The 21,027-nt window shown below is 37.5% G+C and overlaps 1 protein-coding gene across 1 annotated transcript; it reads right to left on the bottom strand.

Annotated features, from left to right (window-relative positions):
* Positions 1–19,967: 19,967 nt before the first annotated feature.
* On the bottom strand, positions 19,968–20,822 carry LOC131023135 (metalloendoproteinase 5-MMP-like). Its single transcript, XM_057952681.1, has one exon. It carries the CDS (start codon positions 20,820–20,822, stop codon positions 19,968–19,970), a length of 855 nt encoding a protein of 284 aa, XP_057808664.1.
* Positions 20,823–21,027: the final 205 nt, after the last annotated feature.

Below are 21,027 nucleotides of genomic sequence, written 5' to 3' on the forward strand. Positions count from 1 at the left end.
AGTTATAGTTATTCAAGTATATATATATATATATATATATATATATATATAGAGAGAGAGAGAGAGAGAAGAGTTCAACAGAGAAGCTAAATATTGTGGAGAATAGAGAATTCGCAAAATAAAAACGAACAGATCAATGTACCGCATGAACAACAATTTGCCCCGGGTTCGAATCCTGCTGGTGGCGAGTTTTTCTATATTTTTATTAAATACGTCTGTTCATTACTTATGTTGATCTGTTCGTAAAATATATAGATTTGTTTATTCTCTCGAAAAAGATAATTCTCTGTTGAACTCAACCCTATATATATATATATATATATATATATATATATATATATATAGATGCATCTCTCTTTCTCTCTCACTCTCTCTCCCTCACGATCTCTCTCACTCTCTCCCACTCTCTCTCGATCTCTCTCACTCTCTCACTCGGTCTCTCTTCTTCCCTCCCTCACGCAGCTTCCCCCTCTCCCTCATTACTCCCTTCTTCTCCCTTAAATGAGTCACACATGCAAGCATAGTAAACACCCTAAAAGGCTAACCTATCTAGCCAAACATAATCCCCATTTTTAAGCTCTCACAACACATGCACACCTTCCTCTCATATCTCTCTCTCTCGTCCCTCACTCTTCTCTCTTCTCTCCTTCTCTCTTCTCATTCTCTATTCACCTCACCTCATGACATCCTCACCCATTACTTCTTCATTTACTACAAGATTGGGCATTAATAGCCAAGATCACACCATCACTTCTCATCAAGGCAAGCTCTCTCTCTCCCCTTTCTCCTTCATATTTTCGGCAGCCCTCCACTCCTCACTCCACCACACTTCTCTCCTTGTTTCACCATTTTTGGAAAGAGTTAAGGAAGCCAAAAGTGTTCTACCTTCACACTAAAGCCATCAAGTGTGCTCCAATCTTCAAGCACAAGCTCCAAGCATACTACGCATCATCTTCTACTCCACCTCCATTGATCTTGTTGGTAGCAACCTCAATCCTCCTCTTGTATTATGTATCTATTTTCATGATGTATAAGCATGTATATTGAAGCATATTGAAGCATGACAATCCCTTCTCTCTACTCTTATGATTTTCGAAAATGTTGATGAAAGAAAGCATATGAACTCCTTCAAACTTTCCACTACTCCTCATATGCTCATACACCTCTACATGTTAGATACATGAGAAAGGAAGCTGTATTCTTGAAAACCCTTGAGAGGGTTACATGTTATGATAATTGAATCATGATGAGTTATTAGTGAGAAAATGCATGAGCATGATGGTGAAATTGTAGATCCATGATGATATGTGTAAATGTTGTTATTTCAACCATTTTGAGAAGTTTTCTTACGTTCTGGACTGATCAGTCGACGAGGTTTCTCTAGTCTAAAAATCTTAAAAATTTTACAGTGTTTAGATATATGTATCTTGTAAGCTCTGGTAAAATTTCAAGTCATTTGGACTTCGTTTACTACCTTTTTAAAATATAAAACTTTTACTGCGCATTTCCGCCGGAAATCTAGAAAGGCAGTCACTTGAGTCACACGTTTCAATGACTTCCAAAAACATTCAGCCGCCCCAATTTTTATTACAGAAAGATACATGTGTTTTACAGATGCATGTAAAATTTAAACCCATTTTGCCAACGTTTACTATTTTTCAAAAATCCTAACTTCCAGTCGTGCAAAACTGCCGAATCTGGTAGACTGTGGGAAAACACCCATATCTCTTCAACCACTTGGAGTTTTTCACTCTACTTTTTTTTAAATAAAACTAGACTCAAAGAGGTTTTCAACGGTGTAAGTCTCAAATCCAGGAGATTTCTGAGTTAAAGCAGTTTATTCTTTAAAGTTGAGGCAGAGCAGAATGGTAAACTGTTGGAGTCCGAAAATTTCTACTTTGAAATTGTTTTGAGGATTTTAAAGTTTTGGTGGAATAATACACCATATTATGGCATGAAAATGCTACTAGAAAATTTTATATATTTTCCAAAGCTTACATGAATATTTGAGTATTTATTTACAAGGAAAAAGATTTCAAGTTCATAGAGTGACTTTTAAGTCACTTGAGTATTGAGATAATTCATATATATATATATTATATGGATTAATTGAGTAATTTGAAGCATGAATGACTATGTGATTTATATGAATGCTATTTACCTAGGATTGAGAGTCTTTTAATTGGATAAGATATCCAATTAGATTGGGAGGTCCAAGTGGGTAAATAGTGGAGAAGTTATAAGATGAGATTAAGCATATGATGAAAGCATAAGTATTATTAGTTAGATTAAATTCTAACTAGAGTTTATTTTGTCACATGGCAATCTAAACCACGTGTGCCACCAAAGGTTCGAGTGACGGCCGTCGTTAGTACGACTCTGAGCGTTACGTCATCGGACCCTTGAGACAGGTGGGCTATATTCTAACTCTATTATGGCTAGCTACCATGATAATGAGTTCAAATGCAAATTCTTATGAAAATGAAGCATGTTGAAGCATTATTGAAAATGAAGCATGTTGAAGCATTATTGATGAGTATTATGAAAATTGTCAACTTGCCATATTTATTATTAATGAGAATGAGATAGGGTATGTTGCCTCTATGAAAGACATGATTATGATCATGATGCAAGATATCGGCCTTTGACTGATTTATATGACAGTAAAGGTTTTGTGCGCAGAGGTGATCGTGAGCCGTCTCTAGTCGGCCGATCACGGTGATTTGAAGGAGGCCTCCTTCTCTTCACCTAGTATATATATGTTATATGAGTTCTCATAGTTGGCACATACCGAGAATATATATTGTCTGCAGACTAATGATATTATTATGATGATGCAAATGAGTTTATGACAGAAAAACATGAACATGTATTTTTAAATCTCAGTTAAATCCTGTTGATGCATGGAAAATGGCAAGATTGATATATAGCTCTAAGAGCAAGATTTCAATTATTTCCGGCATGAGTTCAATGAGTGCTTTTTGGTACTCAGTCCTGCATGTATTTCTAAATGTGCAGGTCTGGCTGGGCGCGAGGATGGGTGAAAGCTGTTGGCTATGTCTTTCCTATGTCTCATACTTATCTTTATAAGCTTTGACTCTATAAGAATTTGAACTCCCTGCTATATGTCTTCACACATATAGTAACGCATCTCGCTGCACAACTCTGATGAAACTCTTTATTTAATTTGCTTATGCCTGTAATATCCCTTAAGGGAAATACTTCTCAAACCCTTGCTAAGTTTCAATTGCTTAATTATGTTTACCCAAGCTAGTAATTATTTTAGTCTTAACATCTTTCTTGAAAATGAGTAAAGTTTGCAATTGCTTCCGCTAAAACAAGATGTATTTCTATTTCTTTCACTATTTCTTTTATTAGTCGTACGATACTTGGTATACGCTATCACTGGCTATATCGGGCTGCGACACTAGGTCTGCTCTGGCCCTTAAAGAGAAAGAGGCTTCCCGGGAAACCTCTCGCCTCAGCGAGGTGGAGGCAGAGTTGGCCCGTGCACAAGCCCATCTGACAGAGCTGGAGTTGGAAAAGAATTCTCTAGAGTCAGCTGATTTATGCCTAATTGTTCATATTTTGAGGGATTATTTAATGATAATGTGAAATCTTAGTTATTGATGTTGGTGAATTTGATGAAGAAGGTTTCACTTTTTGTAGAAGAGCTTAAAATGGAGGAAATTTGAATACTTAGCAAAATGGGAATAAAGAGAAAATATTGCACGTGCACAAGAGCCGCGGCCGAGGCCTCAAGGCCAGCGGTCGAGCTCCTCCAAAACTCCCGCGACCGAGGCCTCAAGGCCATCGTCCGAGCTTCATCTTAAAGCCATCGCCCGAGCATAATTCCCATCGACAGAGGGCCTCTTTTTCCACCCTCGTCTGAGCCCTAGAAGCCAGCGCCCGAGGCTCTCATATCCATCCCACGCCCGAGTTCAAATGTCAGCGGTCGAGGGGTGCTCCAACCCTATTGCCCGAGCCGAACATCCCAACGATCGAGTCCTTCCGCGCTCGAGCTCAAGCCCCAGCACCCGCTGAGGCCTTTCTTTCTTCTAGTGTCGCGCTCAAAAAATTAAAAGAAGGAGAAAACGTGTTTTATAGGAGAAGACTATTTAAAGAGGCTGACTACTCTTTTTGACCCATCACTTTTTCCCACGTACTGGCACCAAGAACACTTTTTAGGTTTTAGTTTCTTGAGTTTTTCAAGTATTCTGTTGCTAGAATTTAATTTCAGATTTGAATTTCAATTTCCTTGTGAAGTTGTAAGCAGTGGTGGATATTATTCTCTCAACATTTATTGGTAGTTCATCATTTCCTCTTATTTTAATTTAATTGAAGTTTGTCGCACTTTTCAATATATTGATTTAATTATGTTATTCTAGAATAGTAGATTTATTCAGTAGATTTAATGTTCAGTATTTTCAATTCGTTAGTTCAATTTTCAGTATTTTATTTTAGTAGGTTATTAGTTAGTTCTCCTTTAATTATTGCCTAGGGTCCATATTTATTTTTTGCATCGGTACTAGTGTTCTGTTTATTTCTGTTTTCTCTTTGCTACAATTAGATTTATTTTCAGCTATTTAATTAAGTGCATTAGGGAATTAGTACAAACAAACAAATCAGTTAGAGTGTTTAGATTTTATTGTTTTCTGTGTGTGACGTGATTGCATGCCCTGTTAAATCTTCCTTGAGAGACAACTTGGGTTAGCTTACTGCACTAGGATGATCTCGTACGATTGCGAGTCAATTCAATAGATGTTTTGAGTTGAGTCAAATTTTGGCGCCGTTGTCGGGGAAGGTTTCGGGCATTTTAATTGTGTCACGTTGTTTTCTGTGTTTCTTTTTTGTTTCTTTTATTTTCTTTTGACTCTGTTATTTTCTCCTGTCGGTACGTTTGATCCGTTTGTTAGTGTTGTGCATGCAGGGTCACCAAAGTTTAAAATAGGATTTGGTGCCCTACGTTAATAACATTAATCGGACCAGTGGTGTGTTTAGAAAGAACATCAAGGAATTATTTCCTAACCACTGGGAGGAGGAGTCTGAGTCCAGTTCAGATGATTCTGTGGAAAAAAAGCACTAGCGCACAAGGAGTTCTAAGTCAGATACCACTCTGGAGGATACTACAGATACTGAATCTAATGATTCTGAAGAATCCAGATGTGATCAAACAGAAAAAGAAGAAGAGCAATCCAACCACAGCAAAGAAGAGATGGCGCAAAACAATTTGCTGTATATGGGAGATTTTGCCCGGCCTGTTATAGAGGCCACAAGTTCAGCTATAATTCTTCCTACTGCAGTTAGGAACTATAAGTTGACGCCCAATGATTCAAATGTGATTCCCCTCTTTTACGAAATGCCTAATGAAGATGCCCTGAAGTTTATCCGTGATTTCTGGACCCAGGTGCAGACTTTTTCGCTGCTGGACATCATAGAAGATCAGGTGAAGCTTAAATGTTTCCAGTATGCGCTGAAGGATAGGGCGAGGACATGGTTGTCGTCTCTGCAGAAAACTCCATCACAACATGGGGAGAGGCATGCGAGAAATTTATGCTGAAATTTTATCCCAATCATAAGACGCAGGAGATTCGTACACAGATTATGAATTTCACTCAAGGAGCTGATGAGCCTTTTCATGAGGTGTGGGAGAGATTTCAGGAATTGCTCAGGGAAAGCCCGCAGCATCAGCTGCCTCCTGTGATGTTGAGCCAGTTTTTCTATGATGGACTGATTCAGACTGCTTAATTTATAGTGGACAGTACTGCAGGTGGGAACATAGCTAGAAAGACAGCTGTAGAGCTTAACCAGATTTTCCAAACTTTGGCCTAGAGTTCTCAGTAGAAGTCGACCCGTGGACGCCGGGTTGAGGCTAGCGCAGTAGCATCGACTGGCGAGCTGCAAAAATAGGTGGCTACACTTATGAAAGAAGTACAACAGCTCAAGATGAGCAAGATGGAGACTCCTCGTATCCAAGAGCAGAGCGTAGAAGGTTGTGAAATATGTGGTGATTTTGGCTATGAAGTCAATGAATGTCACGGAATGGGGGAATACACGCCAGAAGGAGAAGCTGAAGTTTATTCAGCTCAAGGATATCCAAGCAGACCCCAAAAGGCCAACAAAATTTCAACGGATGATGGAGGGGTCAGCAAAATGCTGGCTGGAAAAATCAGGGTCCTGGAGGATCAGGATTAAATCAAGGAAGTCAGTTCTGAAGACCTCCACAGTAGATGGGATATCAAAATCAACCGCAGTATTTCTCACCTCAACAAAAATTTTCTGTCCCGCAGCAGCAGAATTTTTCACAGCAATACAAGCAGTATTCTATGCAGCAGCAAAATTTTTCCCAGCAATTTCCTATGCAGCAAGGGAATTTTCAGCAGCAACAGTTCCAAAATGCTCCACCACAGTATCAGAAGCAGATTCCACAGCCGAAATCTTCATTGGAAGAGACTATACAATCTTTTATGGAGCTGAGCAAGCAGAATTTTGAGTCTCAGGCAGCTACTAGTGTCTTGAGACAACTGTGGGACAGTTGTCGGGTACTTTGAACCAGCTGCAGCAGCAACAGCAGCCCGAAAAACTTCATGGTCAACCATTGCAGGCTCATCAGGCTCAAGCTGTCACTGTTCTACGCAGTGGCAAGACAGTGGATAGTAAAGTTGAAAAGCCTGTTGATGAGCAATTGAAGGGAGACTGCAGGGAAGAGCAAATAGAACATGAGCTGCCAACCAAAGAAGGGGAGATGGAGAAAGAGCAAGAGGTGAAACTGCACAAGTCCAGCACGCCATATCGACCGCCAATTCCATTCCCAAGCAGACTGAGGAATAAGAAACAGGACCAGCAGTTTACGGATTTCTATAACATGCTGGCTAAGGTGAACGTGAATCTACCTCTCCTGGATGTGATTAGGAATGTCCATGCTTATGTTTAGTTTCTCAAGGAGTTAGCTTCCAAGAAAATGAAGTTTGTGGACAATTAAAGATTCTGGTTTCGGAGGTTGCAAACTCCATCATGTAGCAACCTTTGCCTCCCAAACAGTGTGACCCATGTAGCTTTGTGATAAATATTGCTTTGGGGAATGGTAAGGAAGCTACAGGCATGTTAGATTTGGGTGCGGGGATTAATTTGACGCCTTACTCTATTTTTAAGAAATTAGAGTTAGGTAATTTAAAACCCATTCGCATGTGTTTACAGCTTGCTGATAGGTCTGTTAGATATCCCCGTGGGATAATTGAGGATATATTGGTGAGAGTGGGTGAACTGATTGTCCCTGTTGACTTTCGATGCAAACCCAAGCTGGAGCTGAAGGAACTTCCTGCGAATCTCATGTACGTGTTCCTAGAAGAAGGCAAGGAGAAGCCTGTGATCATATCAGCTGCGCTTTCTCGGGAACAAGAAAAGGCGTTGCTAGAGGTGTTGAAGAGGAACAAAGTAGCTTTTGGTTGGAGCTTAGCTGACATTCGATGCATTAGTCCTGCCACATGTATGCACATGATCTACCTTGAGGAAGGAGCTAAGCCCAAGCGAGATGGCCAACGGCGATTAAATCCTATCCTTATAGAAGTGGTGCACAATGTGATCCTCAAGCTGTTAGCAGAAGGGATTATCTATCCTATAGCTAATAGCGAATGGGTGAGCCCGGTGCATGTAGTGCCAAAGAAATGAGGGATCACGGTTATCCTCAATGACAAAAGGGAGTTGGTGCCGATTCGTCCTGTCACGGGATGATGGATGTGCATCGACTATAGGAAGTTGAATGCAGCCACGAAAAAGGATAATTTTCCTCTTCCTTTTATTGATCAGATGTTGGATCGTTTAGCTGGGCATGATTTTTATTATTTTCTTGATGGTTTGTCAGGTTACTATCAAATCGCGATTGCACCGGAAGATCAAGATAAAACAGCTTTCACCACTCCGTTTGGGATGTTTGCAGGGAAGAAGATGCCGTTTGGACTGTGCAATGCACTCGGGACATTTCAAAGGTGCATGATGTCGATCTTTTCAGAGATGATAGGTAATTTTGTGGAAATTTTTATGGACGATTTTTCTGTGTTTGGTCAATCCTTTAGTGACTGTCTTGCTAAGATTGAGTTGGTCCTACAAAGATGCATTGAAAGTGTCCTGACGTTGAGTTGGAAAAAGAGTCATTTTATGGTGACTAGTGGCATAGTTCTTGGTCATGTGGTGTCCAAGCATGGTATACAGGTTGATAGAGCTAAGGTTGAAGTAATTGAAAAATTACCCCCTCCTGTTGATGTTAAGGGAATTAGAAGTTTTTTGGGTCACGCTGGTATTTACCGGCGTTTCATTAAAGATTTTTCAAAAATCAGTCAACCTTTGTGTAAATTGCTTGCCCAAGATGTGCCTTTTCACTTTGATGATTCTTGCATGCACGTTTTTGAATTGTTGAAATTGAAATTGAGTACTACTTCTATGGTAATTGCTCCTGATTGGAGCTGTGCTTTTGAGATTATGTGCGATGCTTCGAATTCTGCTGTAGGAGCTATGCTTGGTCAGCGTGTGGAAAAAATGTTGCGTGTAATTTATTATGCTAGTTTAACTCTGAACAGTGCACAAATAAATTACACCACTACTGAAAAAGAGCTGCTTGTTGTGGTATTTGCTTTAGATAAATTTCGTGCTTACATTATTGGGTCTAAAGTAATTGTTCACAGTGATCATGCTGCTTTGAGATATCTGCTGACCAAAACACAGGATAAACCACGTCTAATAAGTTGTATTTTATTACTGCAAAAATTTGATGTGGAAATTAAGGATAGAAAATGGAGTGAGAATTCTGTGGCAGATCATTTATCCAGACTGGAAAATAATTTGGTGGAGTCTGGTCACAGAATTATTCCTGAATCTTTTCCTTTTGAGCATGCCTATGAACTCACTTTTGTGCCTTGGTTTGCTGATATTGTGAATTTTCTGGCCTGTGGAGAATCAAGACCGAATCTGACATCCTAGGAAATGAAAAGATTTCTTGCTGTGTGCAGGCACTATTACTGGGAAGATCCATATCTATTCAAGCTGGGCAAAGATGAAGTAATTAGAAGATGTGTCCCGGACGAAGAGCAACAGAAAGTTTTGAGTTTGTGTCTTGAAACTCATTGTGGTGGACATTTTGGGGGACAGAAGACAGCGCATAAAGTTTTGCAATCTGATTTATTCTGGCCCTCTCTGTTCAAAGATGCACACACTTTTTATTTGGCTTGTGATAGGTGTCAGAGAGTAGGAAATCTTGGATGTAAAAATGAAATGTCTCTCCATAATATTTTGGTTGTGGAAATTTTTGATGTGTGGGGCATAGATTACATGGGTCCTTTTCCTGTCTCTTATGGATTTGAATATATCTTGCTTGTTGTAGATTATGTGTCCAACTGGGTTGAGGCTATCCCCACATGGACATGTGATGCTAATGTGGTGCTTAAGTTTGTTCAGGAAAATATTCTCTGTAGATTTGGATTTCCCAGAGCTATTATTAGTGATGGAGGGAAGCATTTCTGCAACAAGTTGTTTGCAAAGCTCATGAAAAAGAACGGAATTACACATAAGGTAGCCACACCTTATCACCCGCAGACATCTGGGTAGGCTGAGACAAGCTACAGGCAAATTAAAGGCATTATGGAAAAGACAGTTCAACCATCGCGCAAAGATTGGTCGACAAAGCTTAATGATGCGCTGTGGGCTTACAGAACTGCTTTCAAAGAAGTACTCGGGATGAGTCCATACCGTCTCGTGTATAGAAAGGTGTGTCACCTGCCTGTAGAGATCGAGCACAAAGCATACTAGGCTATCAAAGCAGCAAATTGTGATTTGGACACCGCAGTGAAACACCGTAGATTGCAGATGGAAGAATTGGATGAACTGCGCAATGAGGCGTATGAGAACGCCCGGATATACAAGGACAAGGTGAAGCGGCTTCATGATAGCCGTATTTCTCACAAGGAGCTTCGCCCGAGAATGAAGGTTTTATTGTTTAATTCAAGACTGAAGCTTTTCCCTGGCAAGCTTAAATCCAGATGGAGTGGTCCATTCCTGCTTAAGGAAGTTTTCGATCATGGTGCGGTAGAGCTATATAACGAAAATACTGATGAAAGTTTCACAGTGAACGGACATAGAGTAAAAACGTACTTTGAGCACCATAGCCCTCCAATGGTGGTGGAGTCTCAAGCTCTCCATAATCCTGATTGCTAAAGAATCTGATGATGTCGAGCTCTAGACTTTAATCAGAGCGCTTTGTGGGAGGCAACCCACATTTATTTTTATGTTATTTCATTTCGTTCTATTCCTTTTTGGTGTTTTGGTCCTGTTTGTTATAGTAAGCTAATGAGAATTATTCTGAAATTTGCAGATGGTGGAAATTACAGAGTTGCTGTGCTTTGCAGATGAATTTATTTTAATCAGTGCACCTTTAATTCCCACCATCCTCATTATCTCTCATTACTCTTCCATCTACCCACTTCATTACTCTCCCAAACCTACACCCAGCCGCCGCATTCCTTTCTCCATCTAAAACCACCGCCATCACCATGCATACTCCAGCAATTGACAGCAGCCGAGCCTGATACTACCACGGGCGAGCAAAATCTCCAACGGTCGAGCCCTACATTCCAGCGGGTGAATACAACTGAAGCCATTCCAACGCATGAAACCTTACTTGGAGGCAGGGATTCTAAAGTCCTTTTTCACCGCAAAGAATGTGAAACACCAAGATTACTGGGTGTAAAGTGACTTGAGTGACTAGTGGATCGGACTAAATGAAAGCTTCACCAAATGGTATCGCATTTGCGTAAATCTGAAGATAAGAGCTCCATAACAGACCATAAAGGATTCATGGATATATTTTCTCAAAAATTGGGGAGAAAATGATAGGGTGCATCGTCTCTCAGTTGCAGCAGACTCTGTAAATGCAGTTTATCCTCCTCCTCCGCATTACATCACCGCTCCCACCAGGAATGGGATCTTCGACAAAGAAGTAGTGGAATAAGAAATAAAGATCATAATGAACACCTGGAAATTCACTGAGGAATCTCAGCCACAGTGGGCAAAGGATTTGAGAGAAAATCAATCGGATCTACGGACAAAAATCGTAGATTTATCTTGTCTTATGTTATGTTCTTTCTCCTTGTTGTGAATGTTTTCTTAAACTGATAAATCATTAGTTTCCTTGTTTTATGAAATGACCTCTTCTCTACATCCTGAAGATAATCACTAGTTGTCCAGGCACTGTTAAGATCTTTACTCTTTATGCTTTACTCTTATGCTTTTCTCTCAGTCTTTTTCTGATTGCAGGTTAAAAGGTTATCTTGTTTAGGGGGAACTGGTGTCCTTTGTATATAGTCTTGCAATCCGTTTTCCCTGTTGTCTTTCTTCTTACTGTAGGAACTCAATTGTAAGGTTTTGGCAACATCAGAAAGGGGGAAATTGTTGGGACACAAAAATATATATCCAACCTCTTCGCTTTGATGATACTAAAACTAATAGAATGTCTCTCTTATCTAACACTCTTTCTGGAGTGTTTTAGTCCACATTATTTAGACTAAAGCGACATAGACTGAAGACCAGTATCTGAAAATACTAGACTGAAGACTGAAGATCAATCGATTGAAGATACATGATCAGTAGAGCCGACTGATGAAATGGCATTGAAGTCTATGTGACAATATTCTGACTGATACCTTGGAATGCATTAGTCCGTTCGTCAAGAAGCCAAAGAAGTCAACCACCGTACAAAGTGAATTTAATGCACAGGACAGAAGCATTAAATGCCGAAGATAGGAGATCGTCCTTACTGACACAAAGCTTCCCTTTCTGTGTCACATCGGCCTACAAACACCATCTTCAAGCAAAAAAAGACGTTGCTTCTTTTTAGCTTTTTGGAGAACAGAAGATTGAAGACTTGAGCCCAAATTCAAGTATGTCTCACAACGGCAATTTCTGAAGAACATCTCCTCCAACGGATCTACTCAGGACATTGCCTAGAAATAGGCTCAACGTTCAAATTCTTTCTTCACCGATTCAAACATACAAGCTGAACCTCTGCCGAATTTGAAACTCAGCCTACTCACAATCATCCAAAGTTTGAATCGAAGAAGAGAATATTCAAAGCTCAAAATCAGATTCCTGATTACCTACATTCTCTTAGAATTCTTAGGCAATACATTGTAAAGCTTTAGCCTAAGCACTTATTACAGAGAGCATATTATCTGTAATTTAGTTGGAAGATCAAACCCCTTTTCAACCGAGATGAATGAAGTCTTAGCGTATTTGCAAGATTGAGAAAAGTGAAGAGAAATCCAACCCAGCGTGTTGGTACTGAAATAGTTGTTAGGATTTGTATTTTACATAAAAAGTCATAAATGATTTTATTATATGTCTTTAACTAACAATTACACTTCAAATACTCTCAACTTTGGAAAATTTTGATTTAGTGAGTCTTAGGATTTAAGATATTTTCAAAATTTGCACTATATTAAAAAGGCAACTTTCAATTAAATATCAATTTCAAAATTAAGTGACAATTTTTTAGTTATAATATAATTGAAAGTTTATTTGTAAATTATATTTTTTTCTTTTTATTTTCTTTATCTTTATCTTCTTATTTTTTTTATTTCTTTTTAAAATTTTGAAATTCGACTAATTACAAAATATTTAATATGAATATCAAATTAAAGATCACGATAAGAGCTTTAATTTGATATAGTTTATGTAAATATTTGATTTAAAATATAACTTTTATATTTATTTAAAGATTAAAATTCTAAAACATTCTCTCTCCTCTCTCATTTTTTTAATAAGTCTATTTTTCAATTATTTTCTAGTTTTATTTTTATTTTCATTTTCAGTTTTTAACTTATATCCTTTTTGACTTTTATAATATCAATTCTTACTATCTTGACATTTTCTTAATTTTTTTATTTTTTTAATATTCAACTCAAACATATTAGTTAAAATTATTATATATTTATTTATAATAAGATAAAAATATATGGAGAAATAAATGAATTATTAAAAAAATATATACTGAAGAAAAAGTAGAAAAAAAATATAAAAAACACCTCATCCATTGAAGCACAAAGGCTTTATTATTTATTTATAATAAATTTTATTTGTAAAGAAATATAAAAAAATAAAGAAATTGTGCAAAAAAAAAATTTAATAAAATACAGAAAAAAAAACTTGAAAAAAATTAAAATATATGGACAAAAAATGAATTATTAAAAAAATAAAATTACAAATACAAAGCAAAAAAAGATATAAAAAGGACATTATCCATTGAAGCACAGATTTTTTTTATTATTTATTTATTATGAATTTATATATAAAGAAATATAAAAAAACAAAGAAATAATACATAAGAAAAAAAGAAAAGAAATTTTGCATGTTGAGTGATTCGAACAAAGTGTCAAATGCATGAGAAGTGGAGACTTATCCAATAGGCTAGGCCTTTGTCTTCCTCATGTATTTATTCTCCATGAAATTAATTTTAATTATGCTTCGCATGACCGACCAGTCTTATATATGAGACCGGTGTCATGCAAGTCTTTGTGTACAATATATATGAAACACTTTATAATTATTAATTTAATATAATAATATTATAATTTGAATTTTAATATTTTTAGATTTAAAATAATAACAAAAATAATAAAAATATATAGATTTAAAAATTTTAGTGAGATAAACCTGAATACTTTTGAAATATCAATAAGACCACGATATATAAATTTATGTTAATACCCGTCAAGATAATTGTTCTGATATACAAGCATGCATTTGAAAATAAAATTATTTTATTTGATAAAAATAATTTTAAACAAATTCAATGGTGGATTAGAATGATTAATGTAAAATAAATCACGGATTTGTACTTATTTTGCAAATTAGACCTCAATTGTAAACTTTTACAAATAAAAATAAAACTCTAGCACTCCCTTCGTCTCACTCCAATAGGCTCATTTACCATTTTAGATTGTCCCACTCCAATAGCTCAGTATTAATATGGAAATGTTTAGGACTTTATTAAGTAACAATAAAGGAGTACTATTTAGTCTTTTCATAAGGGAGCACTCTTAAAAGGTTACTTTTTGGTGGACCACACCACATTTAACTATCAAAAAGTGAATTTTTTAATCTCTGTGCCGAAAAGAAGTGAGCCTATTGGCCTGGAACAGAGGCAGTACAAAACTGAAATATATAATGCCCGATAAATTAAGATTTCTTAAAAAAGAAAAAGAAAACTTTGAAAAACACAAAACACGTGTTATGGTTCTAAAACACAAAACACGTGTTATGGGTCTACTATTATCAGTTGCACACCATACGACGTCACTTTGTCCTTCTCTATCAAATCTTAGATGGTGGTGGTGTTCGTGACATCTTTTTGATCGTCGGAGAAAAATTAAAAGAAAATGTATGTCTAAGAAGAATTAAAAACAATAAAAAAGAAAGCGTATACTTTAAAAAATATATAAACGAAGAAAGTGTTTATTTAAAAAATAAATAAAATAAAAAATGAAGTGGAAAATTAAAAGAAAGTGTATATTTACACGTGATTAAGAAAACCACAAAATAAAGTGTATATTTAAAAAAAAAAAAAAAAAACTGAATATTTGAAAAAATGAGAAAAATGGTCTTTGGCTGAAGGATCGAATGGTTAAACCTCAATTATATAGGTCAAAGTTGTACCAACCGCATCATCAAATCAATTTGTTTCTCATTTGCTCTAAGTTTATATATACATAAATTTTTAAAAATAAAATAACACATAAATGTTTTAAACAAAACATTGCCTTCGTCAATTTGCCCCAAATAACAGGCGCCTCCATCTTTTTCCTCCTCCGGACCACCCAGCTCAGCGTTGCGCCCCCCATAAATTTCTCTTACAACATTTGCTCATGTTGGTTATTTACACGTACGTAAAGTTAAGAATAAAAATAATTTATATCACACAAAATAGATTAATTCTGAGTTTTTAAAATTTAACATTTTTTTGCCAAATTTTTAAAATTTAACATACAATGAGAATTATTGTCAATATACTAAAATAGATAACTCCTAAATGTGTGTATTTAAATTACTAAATTATAATCAAAATAATTAAGGATAATATAGATATACCAAAATTTGCAAGAATATACCTTTTATAATAATAATAATAATATATTTGTAGTTAATTTTAGTATATATATTTACTTATTCATCGATATATTTCGGCCATCAAACATTTTTTTATCACGATACTTGTCTAAATTTGCTACATATATTTGATTTGTGAAATAAATTATCAATATTTTGATACATAAAAATGAGTGTCACATTTCTTTCCTTAAAATATGATATAATATTTTGATGACACAAATTGACATAAATATATGACACTAATGCAACGCTATTCTAAATATGTGGTATAATTATGACATTTTATGAAGGTATCGCAAATAAATTGTCGTAATTTTGAGACATAAAAATGAATGTCGCATATGTGTCACTCAATTGCAACACAATCTTTAGATGACACACAATTGACGTAAATATACGACATTAATGCAACACAATTGTAAATATATGGTATAATTATGACATTTTATTGAGGCGTCGCAAATAAAATGTCGCAATTTTGAGACATAAAAACAAAGGTTGCATTTGTGTCACTAAAATAGGACAAAATATTTAGATGACGCACAATTGACGTAAATATACGATGTTAATGCAATACAATTGTAAATATGTGGTATAATTATGACATTTTATTGAAGCGTCGCAAATAAAATGTCATAATTTTGAGACATAAAAATAAGGGTTGCATTTGTGTCACTAAAATATGACAAAATGTTTAGATGACGCACAATTGACATAAATATACGACACTAAAAGCATAAGTGTGGTAATTTTACGTCACGTACATGTAGTGTCGCATGTGCGTATGTCGCAATAGGTCTGTTTTCCTGTAGTGATTTGATGTCCCACCCCATGTTCATGAGTTGCTTCATAAGTAGCAAATCGAGGGTTTGCGACATGGCGTCAATGGAATTTGGGATAGAATTGTCTCCAATCGGTGTGACAATGACATCGTTGTTAACGGTGGTGTTAACAGGAACTCGTTCGATGGTCTCGTTGTTGACTGCTCCAGTTGCTAAATCCACTATTCGATTGTGGTTAGAGTCTTCTTTGTTGAAATCTGTGTTGAGGTTGCGGTTGATGTCGAGGTTGTTGTTCTCCTTCTCCATGGCTTTGATTGGTGTTGATCGTCGGCAAAAGTAGTAGCAACAGTAGAAAATCGTCTAACGTCTAGCTTGGATAACGATTTCCCACAGACGACGCCAGTTGTTGCGCCGAAAAATAACACATTTGTAATAGAAAGTAAAAAGAACACGAAAAATGCGTTGAAACGTTGAACTTTGTATTGCTTTACCGTAAGGCTTTGAAAGTAAGTTGACAATGATCGTAGGTGATTTTACACTAGGATTTTACACGTATTTATAGGTGAATGACTATGAATTCTAGTAGGAAAATGACTCATATTCGAGTTTTAATCGGACTATGTCTCTTTGCCCTTATCTTCATATTTTCATGTTGTTCTTGACTTCGAATTAGGGTTGAACGGACATATAGGACTCTTCAGGATAAGGTCACTCTCGCACCTCTGAGAGTTTAGACTTGTTATGTTGGGAGTAGCGTGGAACAAGGTTTGACAAGACTTATTTGGGCCAGGAATCTCCGTCTTCCTTGGTTGTTCTCTTCCGAAATTCTTGGGATGCATATTTTTATCTTCATCATTTTGGTGAAACCTAAAGTTGTTTTTCCGATTTATGCTATGAACCTGCCGAACGTGAACCCAAATTGTGCATTAAAATTTAATCATTATATCTTCAAAACCATGCATGAACGGTTTTAGATTGAATCCAACTGGAGAGTGTTCTACACTCTCCCTAGTTTTCGAATTGATCCTTGAGGTCCCCAGTGGAATTTTGCAATGGGAGATATGAATTTCTAAAGATAGTCCTATGACTTAGCTTTAATTTGAAAATCTAAAATTTCAAGATTTTGCTTGATAAATGCCTACCTTTGAAAGGGCATATCTTGCTCGTTTGAACTCTGATGGATTTGATTGCTCATTGGAGCCTCAAGGCAGATTTAGTGTCTGTTGCAACCCCTTAAGAGCTCAAATTTCTTGAAATATTTTCTAAGTATGGAACTTGATTTTTAAAGGATTTTTCATGAAAGTTAAGTGTATATGCATGATGTGTTTGGGACATGTTTTATTATAAGCTTTCATGAACATGAGTGAGTTAACCTAGATAAGGCATCAAGATAAGTTAATGTACATGAAAAATGCATGTCTCTAGCCTTGATTATGTGTTGTACGTTCGATAATAGGTTGACCTAGAGACCCTAGAAAGACAACGATTTCCGTTATTTATGACATGAGCTAAGTGTTAATAACTTGTCTTGTAGGAATTGATCCAGAGCGGTTCCGTAGTTTAAGATAACCTCTCTCTTCCACATTGAAGATCAGGTGAGCTATATTTGCAAAAGTATGTTTGGGTTAGTAGCCCTCTCTTTAAATACAAGCAAATTTGTTTGTTACAAGTGATGAATTAGGAGTATTCACAAGGGTAGGGTCCCGAATCGAGAGTCCCACAAAAGGGTCGAGTCCCGAGTTACGATCGGCTCTATCCCACAATAGGGTCGGGTTCAGAGAAGTGTACATGAGAATTAATATGGGCCTAGTTGTGGGGATTAATGAGCCGGGTCTCCTTATATCTAGCACCGTAACACCAAACAAGGAAAAACGCGCGTAGTAAAAGAGCTTCGGCTCAAAGTTAATATTACAATTTATAGTAATTGTTTTATAAAGGGTTGTAGTATATTCTTGTAGACATGTATTTCACTGAACAAAAAATTTCTTTAAAACAAGTTTTTTTTTAAAAAAAAGTGGGCATTAACTTCACTATGTGCACTAGTACTCGGCCCAAATCTTTAAAATCTTTTTAGGTTGATGGAGTCGGTTGCAGTTGAGGCTAAGAGGTGGTGATGGTTTGAAGCGATTAAGAAGGTCAAGGGTTCTCTTGATAGCAGTCCATTCCTTGAAACTTTGCTTACAACCTTTTTATTTTGTTAGTTATGCCCTGAGTGGCATTTGTGAACCTGTGTACTGTTTTCCTTAAACAATTGAACAATTGAGTTGCTTTCGGTCACTCAAAAACATGACAACGAACTCCCTAGATTTCATCGGAGTCTGCACTCTCCGTGTCAAGTCAGGTTTCCTTTGAGCAGAACAATCTAAGAATAGGTTAATTAATTCTTCTTAACCAAGTTTTTCAACCAAAATAGATAGGTTAACTATTTCCACTAATTAACCTAGATAAGCACCGCGAGTCCAGTGTGGATGGCCCTAGATAAGTCGGGCCATCACAAGTTATATATATTTTGGTAAACTTTTTGAAAAAAATGAAAAATGCAAAAACAAAAATAGTTAAGGGATTTAGGGGCCATTACCCCCAAGCTATAAAGTAAAGGGGTGCCATTTATTTTAGCGACAAAATGAGATTTACCCTTTTTGAAAGACAAAACATAAAAAATACCCATCATTTACAAAACAACAAATTATACCCATTTAGGATATTTTTACCCTTATGTATCGTTTGCTTATTGCTCGACACTAAAGCGTCGAGCACGCAAGTGTCCAGTGTCAAGCATCTAGGAATGAGCAATAGTTTAATTTGAACTATTTCTCGACACCTCGACATTGAGTGTCGACCAACTGAGCGTCGAGTGACGAGGTGAAGGGTGTTGAGTGTTGAGATAGTAAGCGTCGAGCATTGTACCATCGAGCATTGAACTGACGAGGCGGAGGAGCGGCGCGGCGCGACGCAACTAGGCAGAGGGGCGCCGCAGCAGAGAGAAAGAGAGAGAGAGAGAAAGAGAGAGAAAAAGAGATAAAGATGGTTGAGATTATGGGCGGCGCGGTGAGATGGAGAAATGAAGGCACGATGAGGCGAGGCGGCGCAGAGGCGTGCCCCGGCAAGGTGAGGCACGGCTAGGCGAAGGGGCGCCGCGGCGGATCTAGAGAGAAAGAAAGAAATGTGCGATGCGGCGGAGGCAGATAAGGGAGGCGAGGCACGGCGCGGCGTAGGAGGAGGTGCACGTGGAGAGGCGAGGTGAGCCACGACGGATCTAGAAATAAAAAAAGAGAAAGAGGAGCGACGCGGCAGAGGCAGATCTAGGAGGTGAGGCGCGACGAGGCCGGCGCGCGCAATTGAGAGGCTGAAGGGGAAGGCGGTGGAGACAGAGAGAGAGAGAGAGAAGAGGGTGGTGCGACTGTGCGGTTGGGCGGAGGAGGCAGTGAAGCGCGGCGGAGGCACAGTGCAACTGGGTGGAGGTGGAAAGCGGTGCAAAGAGAGCGAGAGATAGAACAGAAGAGGGAATGAGCCGCGATTGGAAGGAAGGGGGTTTGCTTGGGAATTCTTTTTTTTTTAATGGTATAAATGTTAAATTTTTCAAAAAAATGGGTATGATTTATATGTTTGATCAATTTGTGTGTGAAGTTTTTTGTTTTATCTTTAAGAATGGGTAAAACCTACCCTTAATCCTTTATTTTAAGGCATAAAATGAGTTTTGAGCTATTATTAGTGGGGAACTATAAAGTGATGTTTGAGCCATTATTAGTTAGAGATAGATAAAGGGAGTATACACGTGATTATTGTTTAATTATGAACAATTGACTTATGAGATACAATACTATTTCAAAATGATAAAGCATAACGTACAAAATGGAAATGTGGGTTTCTTCTTTTAGCTTAACCACAACGAAATGGATGATTTCACAAAGTGCATGCGAGCAACTGATGGAGCATAAGATTTCACGTACCACATCTCGTCTATAAATATTTCTAACATGCAATCGTACAAATTAAACTCACTATCTATACCCATGCCATTTAAATAGATAGTAGCTAGAGTTTATATAAAGCCCTAATTCCTAGAATATCATCTTGACCCAAATCTTTAGTCTCTCCACCTTGAAATGTTGGAAACATGACTGCTGTCTCTACGGTGCTATGCTGCAGCCCTAGAAGGTGCCCGATTTCATGAAGAGAGATAGTTAGAAGGTCAAAAGAATTCTTGTCTTTAAGAAGATAGAACCACAGTTCATCAAGATCAAAATGGAACCTTCCATCCGTAGGATAAAATGAATGGGCTAGGACCCCGCCGCGGCCATCAAAGGGGTAACCGTCGCCATGGTCACCTCGGAAAAACTCTAGGGTTAGGTCACTTTTCTGAGTGACATTAACTTCCGAGAAGGTGAACTTTGTGACAGACGCCCACCTTTGAAAGGCGAGGGCAGCCGGAAGCTTGGCGACGTCGGGGAAGTTGCCCAAGAACTTGTAGGTGAGATGCCTATTAGATGGCATCCACTTGTCGTTGAGAACGAAGGCGTAGTAGCTGCCGGATTGCATGTGGTTGACGCCGTTGATGATATCAGGGACCCCACATCGCGGGGCTGCCATTCTTGCTACCGTGTCGACATCTATTATTCCGGTGGGCTTGATGTTGTAGTTTCTCTGATAGGTCTTGACGGCCAACTCTAGGATGTCATTGAAGTCGTTGTCGTCGGCTTCATTTTCGGAGAGATGTTCGTGTCCGAGGTAACCAAATCTTTTGAGGTAGGTTTTGAGCTTGTAGATCTCTTTTGTATTGTTTCCCTTGCGACAACCTTCTAGGTTTTTTATGAAATCAAAAGGTGAGGAGTTTGCGCCAATTGAAACTATTAGTATGAGAACGACGAGGTTGAGAAGCTTAAGAGCCATGACAAATGGGTACCTAAACACTCCAAGCAATTTGGTTTTGTGATATATCTATATGCTAGTGCAATTGTACCTACGTACCTATTTATAGGCACTTTCATTTATTATTTTCCACAAAAACAAAAAAGAATTACAGTAAACAATTAATTTGCACCATTTATTGCATAATTAACAATTAATCAGTTTGTGAATTGGATTACGATGCAAT

The sequence above is a fragment of the Salvia miltiorrhiza genome, chromosome 4 (genome assembly GCF_028751815.1).
Source record: "Salvia miltiorrhiza cultivar Shanhuang (shh) chromosome 4, IMPLAD_Smil_shh, whole genome shotgun sequence".
Lineage (NCBI taxonomy): Eukaryota > Viridiplantae > Streptophyta > Magnoliopsida > Lamiales > Lamiaceae > Salvia > Salvia miltiorrhiza.

What these genes read in the sequence shown, in the direction of transcription:
- LOC131023135 (XM_057952681.1), bottom strand. Translation starts at nt 20,822, where the DNA reads ATGGCTCTTAAGCTTCTCAACCTCGTCGTTCTCATACTAATAGTTTCA.